We start from the raw sequence: 16,321 nt of genomic DNA, 5'->3' as shown, positions 1-16,321 counted from the left end.
GGAAAGTCAGGTGAGAAGTTCGGGTCATACCATAGAGCGGAGGGTGAGTGATGTGTAGCCGGTGTGTGGAGGGGCAGAGCGGCGCTGGGGGCTGTCAGGGGGAAGGGGGTCCCGGGAATTCTCGGCTCCTGACAATGGGGGGGTTCAGCAGTTCTGTCTCCTCAGTTGTTGTTGTTAAAGTGGTTGGAAACCCTTACAAACCACTTTGACCTACAGGTAAGCCTAGATTAAGGCCTAGATTAAGGCTTACCTGTAGGTCCAAGAAATATCTCCTAAACCTATACGGTTTAGGAGATATTTTCCCGAAGACAGGCACCGATATCTACGGCGCATGCGCCGTAGACAGCGGCGCGCAGGCGCACTGAGCGCGGCATTTCCAACGATGGAGCTGCCGCACGTGTCGGCTCCCGTGCGCATGCGCGGGAGTGACGTCATCGCGGCCCCGCCGAATGACAGCGGCGGAGCGGCGAGACCCCACCGAAAAGATGGATGCGCCGGACTACAGGGGACTTCGCTGGCTCCTGTGTCAGGTAAGTGACACATAATGGGCTACGATGCGATGCGATGCATAGTAGTCCATTATGCTTTGCCTTTGCAGGGAATGAAAGAGGAAGTAACACCCATCAGGGTTTACTTCCTCTTTAATTTAGTGCGGCAGCCAATCGTGACTTTCCTTTCACATAAAGTGCGGAGAATTCCTCTCTGTAGTCGGGTTTTTATTTCTCTCCCTTGTGAGAGATTTCTCGGCACTTCCTGTCGCTGTGTGGTGGGGTGGGGTGATGTGGGGTGGGGGTGTGGCTGTTACCCGGACAGGAATGAAAATAGAGGGAAGTTTTATCCCCTCCTCCCTCCTGTGTCCCCCATTGGAGAACTTCCCTCCTATCCCGGGAAGGGAAATCTCCCCAACGTGGACACATTACATTATATAACGTGAGCAGGGGCTCTAACCCTTCCCTGCTCCACCTAATACAATGCCTAAAGCTCTGGCTGGTGTTGAGCATTGATAACTTCCTGAAATTGCCGATTTGCTTCGCCGCAGTGCTGACCACCCCGGGCTTCCTGAGACCCTTTCGGGTGAATTTCCATTTTAAGGTCCTGACCTCTTCCCAATTAACAAATGGCGCTTTTTTTTTTTAAAGGGGGAGGGTTCCTGATTTTGTCACCTCTGCCCCCTTGATCCGGGCAGATGTTCTCCCCCCCCCCCCCTGCAGTTTTCTGGGTCCCAGAAGACTGCAGGCCCATTCATGATGCTCAGTTGGCAGTCGGCTGTGTCCACAGTTAAGATGCTGCCAGGGGACTGAAGACCAGAATGAAGGACACAGGTGAGTACAGCCCTGGATCCTGGGACAGGGAAGTGTTTATTAAAAGTCACCAACAACAATCTTTGTAGCTGCTGATTTTTAATTTTTTAGAAGTTTGTCCGGCGCTCCTATTTAAGAATGCGAATCACTTGAGAAAACCCAGAATGTCTTCTCTACGCGTTTTCTTTCTATTCGGAGTGTTGGCCCGGAGGCTCGGCCGCCCGGCACACCGCCCGGCACACCGCCCGGCACACACCGCCCGGCACACCCAGCCCGGCACACCCAGCCCGGCACACCCAGCCCGGCACACCCAGCCCGGCACACCCAGCCCGGCACACCCAGCCCGGCACACCCAGCCCGGGACACCCAGCCCGGCACACCCAGCCCGGCACACCCAGCCCGGGACACCCAGCCCGGGACACCGCCATCTCAGAAGAGGGACGGAGAAGGCAGTCTGGGGGGGTTTTTGTTGACAAATGTCCTTAATGTACAAAGCCACTTGTACGAGCAAAGTGTGCGTGTTTGGCCTGATGCCACATTCACACGATCGATATTTTGCTCAGAAAAAGCTCTGATGGTTTTCCTGACGGGATTTGGCTCAAGCCGTCTTGCCTACACACGGTCACATCAAATTCCAACCACCAAGAACGCGGTGACGTTCAACGGGGCTAATAAAAAGGAAGTCCAATAGCTTCCATCTTGCAGCTAAATCTGAGCATGTGCAAATTTTAGGGCTAAAACAACTAATCGATTATGAAATGAATCGATTACTATTTTCATAATCGATTAATCGGCCAGCAACATAATGGGGTTAAAAAAAATTAAAATGAGCCCTTTATAGTACAAAAAGAGCAAATCGCTACTATAAATATTACTTTCACTGTTCTACAGGAAAAAAATTAACCCCTTACAGTAGTGATTATCTGATTTTTTTCCACTATAAAGGGCTAATTTTAGTTTTTTTAACCCCATTATGTTACTAAATGTCTTAGATCTGGGTCACATCTGTGTGTTTTTTTGGTGCTTTTTGCAGAAATGCACTGCAGTTCATTTCCATGGTTTCCTATGGGACACGTTCACATCTGAAAGGGTCGGGGACTTTTACACGCAAAATGGTGTTTTATTGGATCAATATACTTCAATGGAGAAGCTGCAGAAAAGAATGTAATGCGTTTTTGCAGCAATTTGTGTTTTTTAATCTGCCCAAAAAAAAAAGCAAAAATGCAAATTGCAGTAAAATCACGTGCGCAAAAATCAAAACGTACAGCAAAAAGCACGGCACAAACAGATCAAAAGCAAACTGCATAGGTGTGCACCGAGCCTTATGCTGACCACACCGATCAATTTTCAGGTGAGAATATTCAGACTAAAAATCTTTGTACATTCGCTGAATGAAAGAATTTTTTTGAAATTTTCACTTGTTTTTAAAATGAATGTAATTTCTGAACAAAAACCACATAAACTGTCTGAAAATTCCTTTGACTAATGCCGCGTACACACGATCGAATTGTCCAGCGTACTTAGTCCGGCAAACAATCCGGCAGACTTTCTACCGAACGGACTTGGCCACACACGGACACACAGAAAGTCCGGCGTTTGCTAGCGCGATGATGTACAGCACGTACAACGGGACTAGAAAAAGGAAGTTCAGTAGCCAATAGCTTCCTTTTTCGTACTTGCTTCTGAGCAGGGGCGTAACTATAGGGGGTGCAGCAGTCGCGACCGCAACCGGGCCCTGTGATTCAGGGGGCCCATGCAGCCCCCTCTACATATGGCCGGCAGCAGCATAGGCAGCTAGGGGTACCAGTGCACCATGCACACGGGTGGCTGGAGGTGGAGGGTGACTAGCAGAGCTCCATGCTCGACTATCGCACTGGCTGCTCTTTAGTTGTGCATTCCCCGCATGACCTGTGTCCTCGGCTGGCTCCTCAGAGTACCCCTCTCCTGCTCCATGCATTGCCGCTCAGTCCGATGTCTGTTCTCCCCAGCCAGAGTCCCGCCCCCCCGAGTCCAGACCACACTGCACTGCATACTTCTCCCGGGTAAACAAACTTTAAGCACACATATGCACTGCAGCCCTATGAGAGCCCCCCGGAGGACACTGCAGGCTTGTCTGCCAGCCCCCCTCCTCCCCCGTCATACACAGATGATAAAAGGTCTTTCTGGGAGATATGCTGATCGCCCGTCCAGCACACTGGATGGAGCCCAGGCCAACATGGATGAGTGTGCGGCCTGCAGCTTGGTCATGGTGAGTGAGAGGACCCCATCCCCCACACACCATTACTTACCCCCTCCATCTCCCCCTGGGGACAGGGACCCCTTCTCACCTGGGGGCAGTAACTTCATCTGCCCTGGAGAAAAGGACCTCATCTCTTCTGGGGATGGGGACCCCATCCTGCCTAGGGACAGTCCCCCAATGGGGCACCTAAAAATTCAAAAAAACTAATGATACTAGTGGTGGAACTACAGGGCTCACAAAGGTCATACCTGTGACCACGCCCTGGAGTTCCACCGCCGGACTCGGAGGGAAGGGCCCTGGCTGGGGTTCAGGGGGGCCCTTCATGATTTCTTGCATCGGGGCCCTGAAAGTTCTAGTTACGCCACTGCTTCTGAGCATGCGTCATTCTTAGTTCACCGGACTAGCACACTGACGACCGTATTGTCTGCTGAAAACCCAAGTCCGGCGGAAAGATTGGAGTGCAAAACGACTTTCTAAGTCCGCCGGACTTTATGCTGGAAAAGTCCGCTGAAGCCCACACATGATCGAATGATGAAATGCGTTTCGGCGGACTAAGTACGCCGGACAATTCGCTCGTGTGTATGCGGCATTAGAAGTTTTCTATTATTTCCAAATTTTCCCGTCACTGTGGTTGAAAATGAACGTCAATTTGACCCACTTTTTTTTTTTAAAGGTTATTAACTGATTAATCGAAACAATAATCGGCCAACTAATCGATTATGAAAATAACCGTCAGTTGCAGCCCTAGTGAGTTTTTGTGCATCGGAATTGTGTACACACGAACGGATTTTCGGATAGGAACTTTTTTCTGACCGAAAAATTGAGAACTTGCTCGCAAACATTTGCTGGGCGAAATTTGGCCAGCAAAAGCCCGATGGAGCGTACATACGATCTCATCGGTCTTTTGCCGAATTTCCAATCGTGTGTACGCAGCGTTGGAGGTTTGTAAAAGTTATAGGCATTGCAATGTTATGTTTCACATTATTTTATCTGGTTCCTTATTTGGAGTAAAAACTGGTTGGAACGGGATATTCGACCTCTGCTCTGCTTGTTACAGAAACACAAGCAGTGCCTTTGTTTCATCTGCATTGCACAGCCCAGAACAAAATGGCACCCGCTACAAAAGAGACGCTTACTGAGGTGAACGAAAGGCTGGATCAGCTTCTTTTCCAACTAATGGATGACCTGGAGGCCCTGAAGGACAAAAGAGAAAACCTCAACAGCCTCATAGAGCAGGTATGTGCCCTGTGTGATCTCAGGTCTGGAAATGGCTCCAATCCAGTGCTTTTATTAACGATGTGCACAATCTCAGGGCACACCAGTCTGAGGGCTTGTGCACAACATCTGAGCTTGCAAGTCTCCCCCCCCCAACACAAAGTCTCTGCTCACAAACTCCCCCTCCCAACACAAATTCTGTTTATCCTTAGGCCCCTTTCACACTGGGGTGCTCAGCGAGTGCTCTCCGAATGTCTCCGGTGCCCCCCCCCCTTACATGCAGTACTGCATACACTAGCAGTACCCCTGCAATGGATTATCTGAGTTTCCATTATTTCTTATGGGGAAACTCACTTTTGATATACGAATGCTTTGGATTACAAGCATTCTTCTGGAATGAATTATGCTCGTAATCCAAGGTACCACTGTATTTTGTTCTTACTTATGATAAACCTAATAAAAAATGATTGAAAAGATATGTACAATATAGCAGTACCCTACAGACTGCACTGGTACAATGCGGGATAGATATGTACCATACAGCAGTACCCTACAGACTGCACTGGTACAATGCGGGATAGATATGTACCATACAGCAGTACCCTACAGACTGCACTGGTACAATGCGGGATAGATATGTACCATACAGCAGTACCCTACAGACTGCACTGGTACAATGCGGGATATGTACGGTGACGTTTTAGCGGCACTGATCGGACGCTAGCCCACATCAGGGTTTACTTCCTCTTTAACCACTTACAGCCTGCCAGCCATATGATGTCCTTGACTTTCAGTGGGGATATCTGAATGATGCCTGCAACTGCAGGCATCATTCAGATATAATTTTCTGCCGGCGATCTGATGCTTCCAGCCTGGAGGAGAGATGAGGGGTCTTATAGGCCCCATATCTCTCCATAAAGAGGACCAGTCACACACCATTCCTATTACAAGGGATGTTTACATTCCTTATAATAGAAATAAAAGTGATCAAGAAAAAAATAAAAAATTACAATGAAATAAACTATAGAAAAGAGAAGTCCTACCCACATATGTAACAGCCATTCAAACCACACATGTGAGGTATCGCCGTGTGTGTTACAGCGAGAGCAAAGATTCTAACACTAGACCTCATCCTAACGCTAAACGTGTAACCTGTAAAAAAAAAAAATAAGTGTGCGCAATTTTAAAGTGTGACATGTTGGGTATCTATTTACTCAACGTAACATCATCTTTCACATTCTACAAACAAATTGGGCTAACTGTACCGTTTTTGTTTTTTTTTTTCCCCAAAAAAAAAGCATTTGAGAAATTGTTGTTCCAAATAACACATGACATAAAAAGTTGCAATGACCGTCATTTTATTCCCTAGGGTGTCTGCTAATAAACTATATATAATGTTTGGGTGTTCTAAGTCATTTTCTAACAAAAAAAAATTATGATTTTTTTTACATGTATAGAGGAGTGCCAGAATAGGGCCGGGATATGGAAGTGGTTAAGTCTTTTCCACTTAGGGCCGGTTCACACAGGGGGCGACACGAGGCGACACGACTTGCCGTGCCGCGATCTCAGCGGCGACTTGCAAATGACTTCTGTATAGAAGTCAATGCAAGTCGCCCGAGGTCGCCCAAAAGTAGTACAGGAACCTTTTTTCTAAGTCGGAGCGACTCGAGTCGCTCCTCTTAGAACGGTTCCGTAGTACAGAACGGGGGCGACTTGTCAGGTCGCGGCACGGCAAGTCGTGTCGCCTCGTGTCACCCCCTGTGTGAACCGGCCCTTAGAGTAGAACTTTTTGCCACTTTTTTTTTAACTAAGTGAGACTGGGGGCTGTATGTTGTCTGAGCTCTGATCTGAAATCATTAGTGTAATTGACTTGTTAGGAGCTGGGCTACTTAACCACCATTCTGTCTAGTTCTAATGGTCTCATATATTTGACTTGAGGCAAAATCCTTAAATGGGTGTCAGATTCCTGAGATCAGATTTTATTTTCAAGGAATATTCTCCCACTTGTGTCTTAACCTCCCTGGCAGGATGATTATTTTAGGTGCTGAAAGCAGTACCATTATTTTGCATGGAAATTTGGCGTTTTATATTGTAGGCCTGTAATTCTTAGAAATAATTCACTTAAATCCATCCAAACAAGAGTCTAATACACATCCCGGGTATGATAAAATATGAAATCATATATATATATATATATACATATACATATACATACACACACTAATAATAATAAAAATTATTCAATAATGTAATCAAAAACACTGAAATATGCTGAGTTGCAGAATTGTCGCTGTCATTACTTTTAGTGTTTGATGACAAATTTCACCACAATTCACTATCGCTCAATTCTGTGAGTGATTCTAATTTATAATCGCTGTTTTCTAGCTGGTCTATAACCACTTTTGATGTAAACAGACATTTTTTGGTTGCTATGGACAATCTGCAGTTTCCTGGCATAAAGAACAGTATTTATAATATAAAACTGCATGCAGGACACGGGACAGACCACGAGGGACAAAGGGGATGTGTAATTATTTGATGCAGTACTGTAATCTGTAAGATTACAATATATTAGGGCTGCAACTAACGATTAATTTGTCTGTCGACTAATCTATCGATTATTTTTTCGATTAGTCAACGACTATCCGATTATTTTTTTTAATGAATCTAGTGTTTTTTTTTGTTTTTTTTTTAATTAGCTAATTAATCCTTTGGATAACCTTACAAAAAATAAGTACATAAGGGGGAGGGTGTGTGGGGACAGTGTCAGTGTGTGGTGTGTTTTTATATATTTATTTGTTTTTAATTAAAAAAAAAAAAAAATTATATTTATTGCTATTTTTTTTTATCAGCCCTGTGGGGGGGGTGGGGGGCGCTATGGTGAGATATCAGGGGTCTTAACAGACCTCTGACATCTCCCATTTGAGACAGGGAAAGGGACTGGAGACAGATTTGGCAGGGTACGGCAGAGTATGGGCATGGCAGGGTATTGCTGGGTACTTCAGGGTATGGAGGGATGGCTGCTTTCATCCGATCTCTCCCTTCCACTGTACAGATTAGTACAGAGAGGGGAGAGAGGAACCGGCGTCATGACATGACGCCGGTTTGTTTACAAGTGATCGCTCTGTCGGAGCGATCACAGTGTAAACAGCCTGGGTGTAGAAAGATGGCCGTCGCTTCGGAGCTAGGCTGAAGCCGCGGCCTTTCCTAAGGCAGAGTCCGGAGCGCTCTGCGGATCGCGGCATGTGCCGATCAGAGCGGGGTGACCCGTTCGGATCATGGATCGGTAACGATCCGTTACACCTCCTAGGGACATCGGCACGGCGGGTGAGAGGAGAGGGGGACGGCGGCACGGCGGGTGAGAGGAGAGGGGGACGGCGGCACGGAGGGGGAGAGGAGAGGGGGACGGCGGCACGGAGGGGGAGAGGAGAGGGGGACGGCGGCACGGAGGGGGAGAGGAGAGGGGGACGGCGGCACGGAGGGGGAGAGGAGAGGGGGACGGCGGCACGGAGGGGGAGAGGAGAGGGGGACGGCGGCACGGAGGGGGAGAGGAGAGGGGGACGGCGGCACGGAGGGGAGCGGGAGATAATGAGAGATACTGGCGCATTGACGCCCTGCACGCACGTCGATGTATTTTTTGTAATCGATTACGTCGACTCGTCGTGGCAGCTCTACAATATACTGTATCTATCTATACTGTGTTTTTTACTTTTTGAATTTGGCGCCGAACTCCGTCCCCGTGTGTCGCAACGCTCGCAGGGAACAGAGCTCTGCACTGTCACAGATCAAGCGAGACACGGCGGCTCGCAGATCATAGTGGGGAGAACATCGCTGGATCCAGGGGACAAGGTAAATAACCTCTACATGGATCCAGCGATGCGATCCCAAGTCTGGCTCCGGAATACCGCTTATGGTAATTAAATCTCACCGCGATCCAGACGAGGGAATACCGCTAGGGAGGTTAAGGCAGGAAATAAGGGGAAATCGCCCCAATGGGACAAGACAGAAAAGAAGAAAAGGAATTTAAAACTGTTTTGACTTTTTGATGTGCTTTACCAACCAGTCCATTTGGGCTTTGGTTGATTTCAGATTAGGATATTTGAGGTTTAAGCCCTTATGAAAGACAATAAGCCTATATATGTAAAATCACAGAACTGCTTCCTGTGTAAAATGAGGGGGGGCTATGCAATAAAATACTTGCCTTTTTATGTATGGGTCACTTCTCTTCTCTTCCCCCCCCCCCCCCCCCCCAGGGATGGCTCTACCTCTCTCAGTCACGATATTCAATGGGGAATAAATTTGTTTCTTCTCTGCAATATAAACAAGACATGGTTCCCTCCGTCTGTGTCCGGGGCAGGTGAGTTGTGAGCAACATGCTTCTTTTAAATGCAATGTCTACCTCTCTGAAAACTTATCAGGTCCTTTTTATTCTCCTGAACGTTGCTATCTGCAAAAATGATGTACACTATAGAATGACCTTATGGCTCGGGGTCCACAGTTCTTCCTTAAGGCCCGGTTCACACCGCTGCGGGGGGAGATCCGGATGTGATTCGCACAGCAAATCACATCCGATCTCCGTAGCAATGCGAGTTCAGCCATACAGATAGTATACAGATAGTATGGCTGAATTCGCAGCGCTCCCGCAGCAAACTCGCACGGGACCCTTTTTTGGGTCCGCAACAGAATCGGATCGCATGGGGGTTCACACCATGCGATCCGATTCCTGTGCGAGTGTGCAGATCGCACTGCGATATGCCGACGGATCTGGGGGTGTCATTAACATAACATTGACACTCCCAGCCGTCCGCATAGGGCAGTGTGAACTGCCGGCGGGAGTAATGCGATGCGGGAAAACGCCGCGGATTCGCGGCGTTCCCGCATCGCAGCGGTGTGAACCCGGCCTAAAGTAGAACTGTAAGCAGATTTTTATTTTTATTTTTTCTTCCCCATTTTGGATAGAGTAAGGGCGGGTTATTTTTTTGCCATCTGTGTCTAATTAGGGAGTTTTCCCTTCACTTCCTGACCCACCAAAACAAGACGTGAGGGGAAATCCATGCAATTTTTTAAGGGAATTCCTTGGGGACCCATTGGAAGACGTCCCCTGTATTGCGTTTCTGGGGACAGACCACAATTTTCTTTTACTTTCACTTTTAATGATAATGGTAAACAGGGAGATTTGTCCTCTCTATTCGTCCTAACAGAACGGGCGGCAATAAAAACACAGATTTTCTAATCCCTCTCCACTCTGTCCAAAACTTGTTGGATCTTTCACACAAGTCAAGAGGAAAATTGGCATAGTTCATTGCAGCCAATCAGAATTGTAGTTGTAATTTTCACTGGTTAAAATAAAGAAGTGAAAGTTTGCTTGGTAATCATACATGCACGTGCAGCAGCATTCGCACAAAATAGGTTTTAAATTGCATCGTGCTGCAATGCATGGAGATAAGTTACTATGCCTTTGCAGTGCGATTTAAGATAAGTCCACATTTCTGAACATGTTACACCTGTATTTGGGGTGTAATGTGTTCAGCTAGCACTAAAAAGAAAACACACGTACACGCGCACAGTTATCTCCTAGGGGAGTTAGTGCGGTCATGGACCTAGACTTCCACATTAAGAATGTTATAACTGGAGTCTAGCTTTTATTAAAGCAAAATCTTTTCTGCACTCCCTGATGCTCTGTTCAGGTATCAAAAAAATAAAGAAAACCAACCCTTTGTACACTTGTAAGTTGCTCTTGTTGGAGCTTACAAAGGCTGAGGACACTTCCTGGCCCCGTGTGACAGTGCTGGGCAAATCGCATAGCTCCTGCACTGTCATACGCCTCTCTGTACAGAATGCATCAAGTATTTTTTTTTGTTTTACTCTTGGTGACTGAATGCTGCCACATGTAAGAATTTTTTTTTTTTTTTAAATATGTTGCTGGGGAGGAATGTATTAATATGGACCCTTTACTTGCTTATAGTTAACATAGTTGGTAAGGTTGAATAAAGACATCAGTTCATCCAGTTCAGTATGTATGTGTTAATGTTACTACAATTTACCCACATCCCTGTATACTGCGCTCACTAAGATGCCCATCTAATCATTTTTTTTTTTTTTTTTTTTATTGGCATGGGCAAAGCACAAGTTAGCTTGATTATTACTGTGTATGATGTATCCCTTTTTCATATACATCTTGTGATTTAGCATCTCAGAGGAGGGTGTGACAATGTTTCATGTTGGGAATGTTGAGTCGGAAAAGGGGGAGCCTAAGGAAACTCAAGAGGTCGAGACAATTGGAGCAGTGGATCAAGGTAATTTTAAGTATGTATACATATATTGTGTATTCTGTAGTAAAGTGTAATAATTAATTAATTATAGATTTTTGTCCTTATTTTTGGATATGGTTGGGAAGAGTGGGAACCTCTGTCAGGTTTTAAAGCCATAAGGTTTTCTCACCTTAATGTATTCTGCTAAATCTTTTGTGAATCAGTACTGTTTGTACCTTTTTAAGGAAGAAGACATTCCCCAAAAGCTTGTCCAGAAAAAATTGTATGTTAGTGAAAATAAAAGTATCATGGACAGTACTCAATTTTCTCTGTCACAATTGCACTAATACAGCTACAATCACCTCCAAGTATCATTTTCACCCTGACATTCATCTTGTATAGCTGGTTAGCCTGCTCTCTAACTCAACTCCCCCCCCCCCCCCCCCTTCGGGCCTGTGACTATGCATCCATCGTGTACTATTTGCAGCAATACCTTGTCTGAACACAAGGAAGCCCTGTGTACTGCAGCATAGGAGTTGCAGTGGATAGGACTTGGTGACTGAAATCTGCATCGCACACACAAACCATGTAAAATGGATTATAAGAAAACGCACTGACGTTAGCAGAGTTGATGTATTTCCTGGATAGTATTGGTATTAAAATATATAATGCACTTTTTGTAAACCAGAAAAAAAATTCAAATTCTTTTTTTTTTCTTTTCCAGTGCTGAGACACCGAGGCCACAAGTCATCCACAGAGACTCCTAAACCCCTAAAGACTGAAGGAAATGAGAAACCGAGGCCGCTACCTAATAATGACCCGTTGCGCTGGTTTGGGGTTCTCGTTCCTCAGAGTTTGCGCCAAGCACAAAATACTTTCCGTCAGGGTGAGTATATTTGCAGCAAAACTTCAAGCTGAACTCCAGGCATGCTGCTAATACACATTGCTAAAATTCATATCTGCGAACAGTTTTTGCACAGCAAAGAATTTTTACTTCTTTCAGGCAATCTTGTAATTTATGTACCCCTAACAGACAGCACAGCCAAGGTGGTGTTCTTACTTTTTTCTTACTCCATTAACGTAATGCAGCTTAGTCAAGGATCCACTCTGACCCGTGAAGGGATATTGAGGAAGCCTCAGCTCACTGACAAGCTTATCCATCTTCTCTCTACCTGTCTGAAAGCTTCTGTTTTTGACGGACTGTATTATACAGTGCAGTAAAGTCTGCCTTAAAGCGGTGCCCTTTTCTTAGTCTGTTGATAATATAAAGACAATCTTAAGTGGCTATTTCAGAAGGTTTACAAGTCTGGCAGGGCATTTCATATAGAGTTTTTAATGCTGTGGCACTAGTCACTATGTTAGACTGTGCAGTCAGTATCCTTTACTAAAGTGACAAGAAAATAAACCAACCACCTGGTGTTCTGCAGTGGTCTCAACTGCAGCTCATGAACTGGATGTGGCCCTTTGCCTTTATCCGGCCCTTGAGGCACCATTCTGCCCGCGGATACCAATGATGCGGCACCATTCCGCCCGCGGATACCAATGATGCGGCACCATTCCGCCCGCGGATACCAATGATGCGGCACCATTCCGCCCGCGGATACCAATGATGCGGCACCATTCCGCCCGCGGATACCAATGATGCGGCACCATTCCGCCCGCGGATACCAATGATGCGGCACCATTCCGCCCGCGGATACCAATGATGCGGCACCATTCCGCCCGCGGATACCAATGATGCGGCACCATTCCGCCCGCGGATGCCAATGATGCGGCACCATTTCTCCCGCTGATAGCAACAATAGGGCACTATTCCTTCCACTAAAACCAATGAGGGGGCACTGTTTACTTCCACTGATGCCAGGTAGCTTTCTAATCCCACTGCTCCCCCCCCCCCCCCCCCCAAAGCCTGAAGGATAGTTAACTGGCCTTTTGTTTAGAAAATTGGAGACCTCTGATGTAATGGGTTCAGTAAGCAGCTTAACCAAATCTAAGTGCAAAATGGGTTTTGAATAGAGTAGATAATGGTTTAAAACCCTGGTTTGTACAGTAAGAAGCAATTAAACCTTTTGTGTGTGTGTGTGTTTTGTTTTTTATTTGTTTTTTTCTTGTCTGTTTATTTGGGGAGATTTCTTTGCACTTGCTGTCCTGGAAACACAAACAGGAAGTGAGAGGAACGCTCTCCAAAGTGATGGGGAAATCTCCTGTTACCTGTCAACTGGATCAGCAGGCTCCATTGAAATTACTCCCTTCACCTCCTATGACAGTGACAACTTTATATTTTGGTTTACCCATCACTTTCTCTCATTGTGAATATACACTAGTCGGGAGAACAAAGAGTGCGAGAAATAGACCCATTTTCCACTGCTAGCGCAGCCGTGTTAGCGGTAAAACGCCCCACTCCTTCACAGGCCCTGCAAGCGAACCACCCCAGAGTGAGAGCACTCGGGCTTTCACACCGGGGAGGCTTGAGAGGTGCTTTACAGGCACTATTTATAGAGCTAAAACGCCTGAAAAGAGCCTTCAGTGTGAAAGGAGTCATAAAGAGTAATGGAAACTCAGCAGGGCTTCTAATCAATTTCCAATTTAACCAAAAATAACAAAACATTTCTGGGTTATACATGTCATGGTTATGTGCTCAAAAGGCTTTTTATATGTTAACGCCCATTGTTGAGATTACAATACACTAATCTCATGTACTAGGTGTAGGAAAATGGCTTTCAGGTTTCCCTGTGCCTCCCAATTTTATCTACTGTATTTTTTTTAGTCCAATCCTTCTATATTTCATACAAGAATGAAATGAGCAGCAGACAGCCATGTGAACTGGTTTTATGTGATTTAGTGGAGAGGATGAAGGTCCGGCTTTGAGCCAAGTCAGCTCTCATCTCCTCCTATGCTCTCTTCTCCAGGTATCCTCTTGACTGCTGAAGTTGCCTCTCTACAAAGCGCCATCGATGAGACCCGCAAACAGTACCGAGCATTACTGACTGACAAACACCAGCTACAATCTCAGTCTATCGGTGCATAAACGTTTTCCTTCAATAAGATTTAAAGGGTAACTCCACTTTCATGAGAAAATATAAATATAATATATATACACAATTACAACTCCAATCATATTGTAATTGAATGTTATTAAAAATTACCTTTCATTTTCAATCTGCAGCTGCTGTAATTTTCTGTAAATGCAATGAAATCTGGTTACCTGGAGATATTCTGTACACAGAATGTATACAGAAAAGTCTGATGCCTTGTCTGCGGAAAATCCCATCGTGTGTACGAGTCTTAAGAGAGGGTTATAACTAAAACATGTAGGAGTTGATACCTTTTGTACTATTGGCCTTTATAAGATCCAGCCCTGCTTTTTCCTCTGTTTACAAATTGAAATTCATGTGCAATGTACCCGTTTATATCATTGTATGCTGAATTTTTGATGGTTTTGTACTTTGTATCTACAATAAAATATATTGTTAGAATTTTTAGATATTATTTGTTTGGCACGGCTATAATCCCCTCTATCACTGGCCAAATATTTTTGTTTAAATAATGGTTATGAGCTGCCGTATATTGTGAGGTTTTTCCAGCCACACCCCCCCCCCTTTTCCCCCCTTTCACAGGGGTGTCTCCGTTCTGCTGGATCGCTGCACTGGTCCCCGTTGAGCGGGCGGGTGACAGGTCTGTCTCTGCTTACTGAGCGGAGATGGATGGACTCCCGCTCTCCTCTAGGGAAAGATTGGATGAAAACTGACCGATTGTCGTTTTTTTTCGTCCTATCCCATTCGAACCAATCCACCAGATGGAAGGAAAATAGGACCCCATCTGCCTGGTTTTAACGGAGAGGATCGGACCGGATGTCAGCGGACACGTCACCACTGACATTCCAATAGCATCAGGGGTAAAATCCGACCTTCTGTCACTGCCTGTCCCCATCTAAGCCATTATGGTGGGTGGGGGGGGGGGGTCTATCATGGTGATGAGTCTATGCCATAATGGCTACCAGTGATGATTGGAACTAAAAACACTGGTACAGACCTTGCAGCTGAAATATCAGATTTGGGTGAACTTCGGTGTATTTGCTCAGGGCCTTTTTTGTTTTATTTACACACAATTTAGACTTTATTTTCATTCGTTTATCTTCCCCCTTTTTTTTTTTTTTTTTCTTCGGCTCAGAATTTCCAGCTTTCCTGGAAATGTTTGATCACCAACCTTTGAATTGCACACAACTGGTGGCTCTCTAATGTTGTCCTAACTGGATCCCCTACTTTGGATCTGAAATCCCTCATCACACAATTCTCATGAGACCAATTATTCAATTGTTTAGTTAAATGTTTGAGTTATTTTAGGGCGGCTCCAATTTGGATCTCTCTTGTATGTTATGTGTGAGTGTAGCTCATCTAGAAACTACTGCTGTATAATTTATGTTATGTTTTTTTTTCTGTAAATGTAATATCTGTACTTGTTTGTTCACATTAAAAATTTATTATTATGCCAATACCCATCCCTGGTTAATATTTTTATACAGCACCTGCAAGTCCAGTGTAAGGAAACATTTATTCACAAACAAAACACTGAGGACAGAACCTGCAGGAAGCACAGGAAGCATGCCCAAACTTCCTATAGCTCCTCCCATGTGACTTTTTTTTTTTTTTTTCTTTTTTTTTTTCTTAGACTGATGCATAGATAAAGTGATATATAGTGTAAGTCAATCTCATGACACACAAACAGGAGGAAATACTTTCAAAACAACTCTGCTGTTTTGGGGAGAACCACCATTTTCTATGGTTGTCTTAAAGTGGTGTTCCACCCACAAAAAAACTATTTTGGAAATGTTGTGTTTTTTTTTTTTTTTTTTTTTTTTTTTTTTTTTACTCCCCTCCTAAATGCCTGTTGCTAGGGGGTCCCTCGTAGTCTGCCTCCTTCAGTGCCTGGACTCCTGACATCACTTCCCCTCAGCGCAGGAAGGGCTCGGCTCCGCCCCCTCCCTCCTGTCAGTCATCTGGGACACATGACAGGTCCCAGTAGACTGCGCGGCCAATCGCGGTGCGTGGTGCCGCTCGCGCATGCCCAGGGGGTGCCTGGCTGTGAAGCCACAGCCGGGTGCCCACAGTTGCAATGCCGGCGCCGCCAAGAGAAGGGGGGGGGATGAGCGGGGCTTTGTCCCCCCCCCCCGCATCACTGGACCCTGGGACAGGTAAGTGTCTGATTATTAAAAGTCAGCAGCTGCAGTATTTGTAGCTGCTGACTTTTATTTGTTAATTTTTTGGGCCCAGTTTAGCCCCCCCCCCCTTTTTGCTCATTTCTTTGATCAGTTGCAA

The 16,321-nt window shown here is 45.6% G+C and overlaps 1 protein-coding gene across 3 annotated transcripts; it reads left to right on the top strand.

The window, feature by feature from the left end:
- Positions 1 to 3: 3 nt before the first annotated feature.
- On the top strand, positions 4 to 15,498 carry VMA22 (vacuolar ATPase assembly factor VMA22). 3 transcript variants are annotated; one of them, XM_077484840.1, is made up of 6 exons: positions 4 to 43; positions 4,637 to 4,776; positions 9,009 to 9,112; positions 10,945 to 11,051; positions 11,731 to 11,892; positions 13,916 to 15,498. In XM_077484840.1, the coding sequence occupies exons 2-6, from the start codon at positions 4,648 to 4,650 to the stop codon at positions 14,032 to 14,034; spliced, it is 621 nt and encodes a 206-aa protein (XP_077340966.1). In that variant the 5' UTR covers positions 4 to 43; positions 4,637 to 4,647; the 3' UTR covers positions 14,035 to 15,498. The 3 variants fall into 3 exon arrangements, with proteins under 3 accessions (XP_077340966.1, XP_077340965.1, XP_077340967.1); XM_077484839.1 differs by having other exon boundaries at positions 26 to 43; positions 4,598 to 4,776; XM_077484841.1 differs by lacking the exon at positions 4 to 43 and having other exon boundaries at positions 4,277 to 4,776; positions 13,916 to 14,061; positions 14,173 to 15,498.
- Positions 15,499 to 16,321: the final 823 nt, after the last annotated feature.

The sequence above is a fragment of the Lithobates pipiens genome, unplaced genomic scaffold, assembly GCF_037356315.1.
Source record: "Lithobates pipiens isolate NorthernLeopardFrog02 unplaced genomic scaffold, aLitPip1_a1.2 Scaffold_166, whole genome shotgun sequence".
Taxonomy (NCBI): domain Eukaryota; kingdom Metazoa; phylum Chordata; class Amphibia; order Anura; family Ranidae; genus Lithobates; species Lithobates pipiens.
This window is presented reverse-complemented; position numbering and strand designations above follow the sequence as displayed.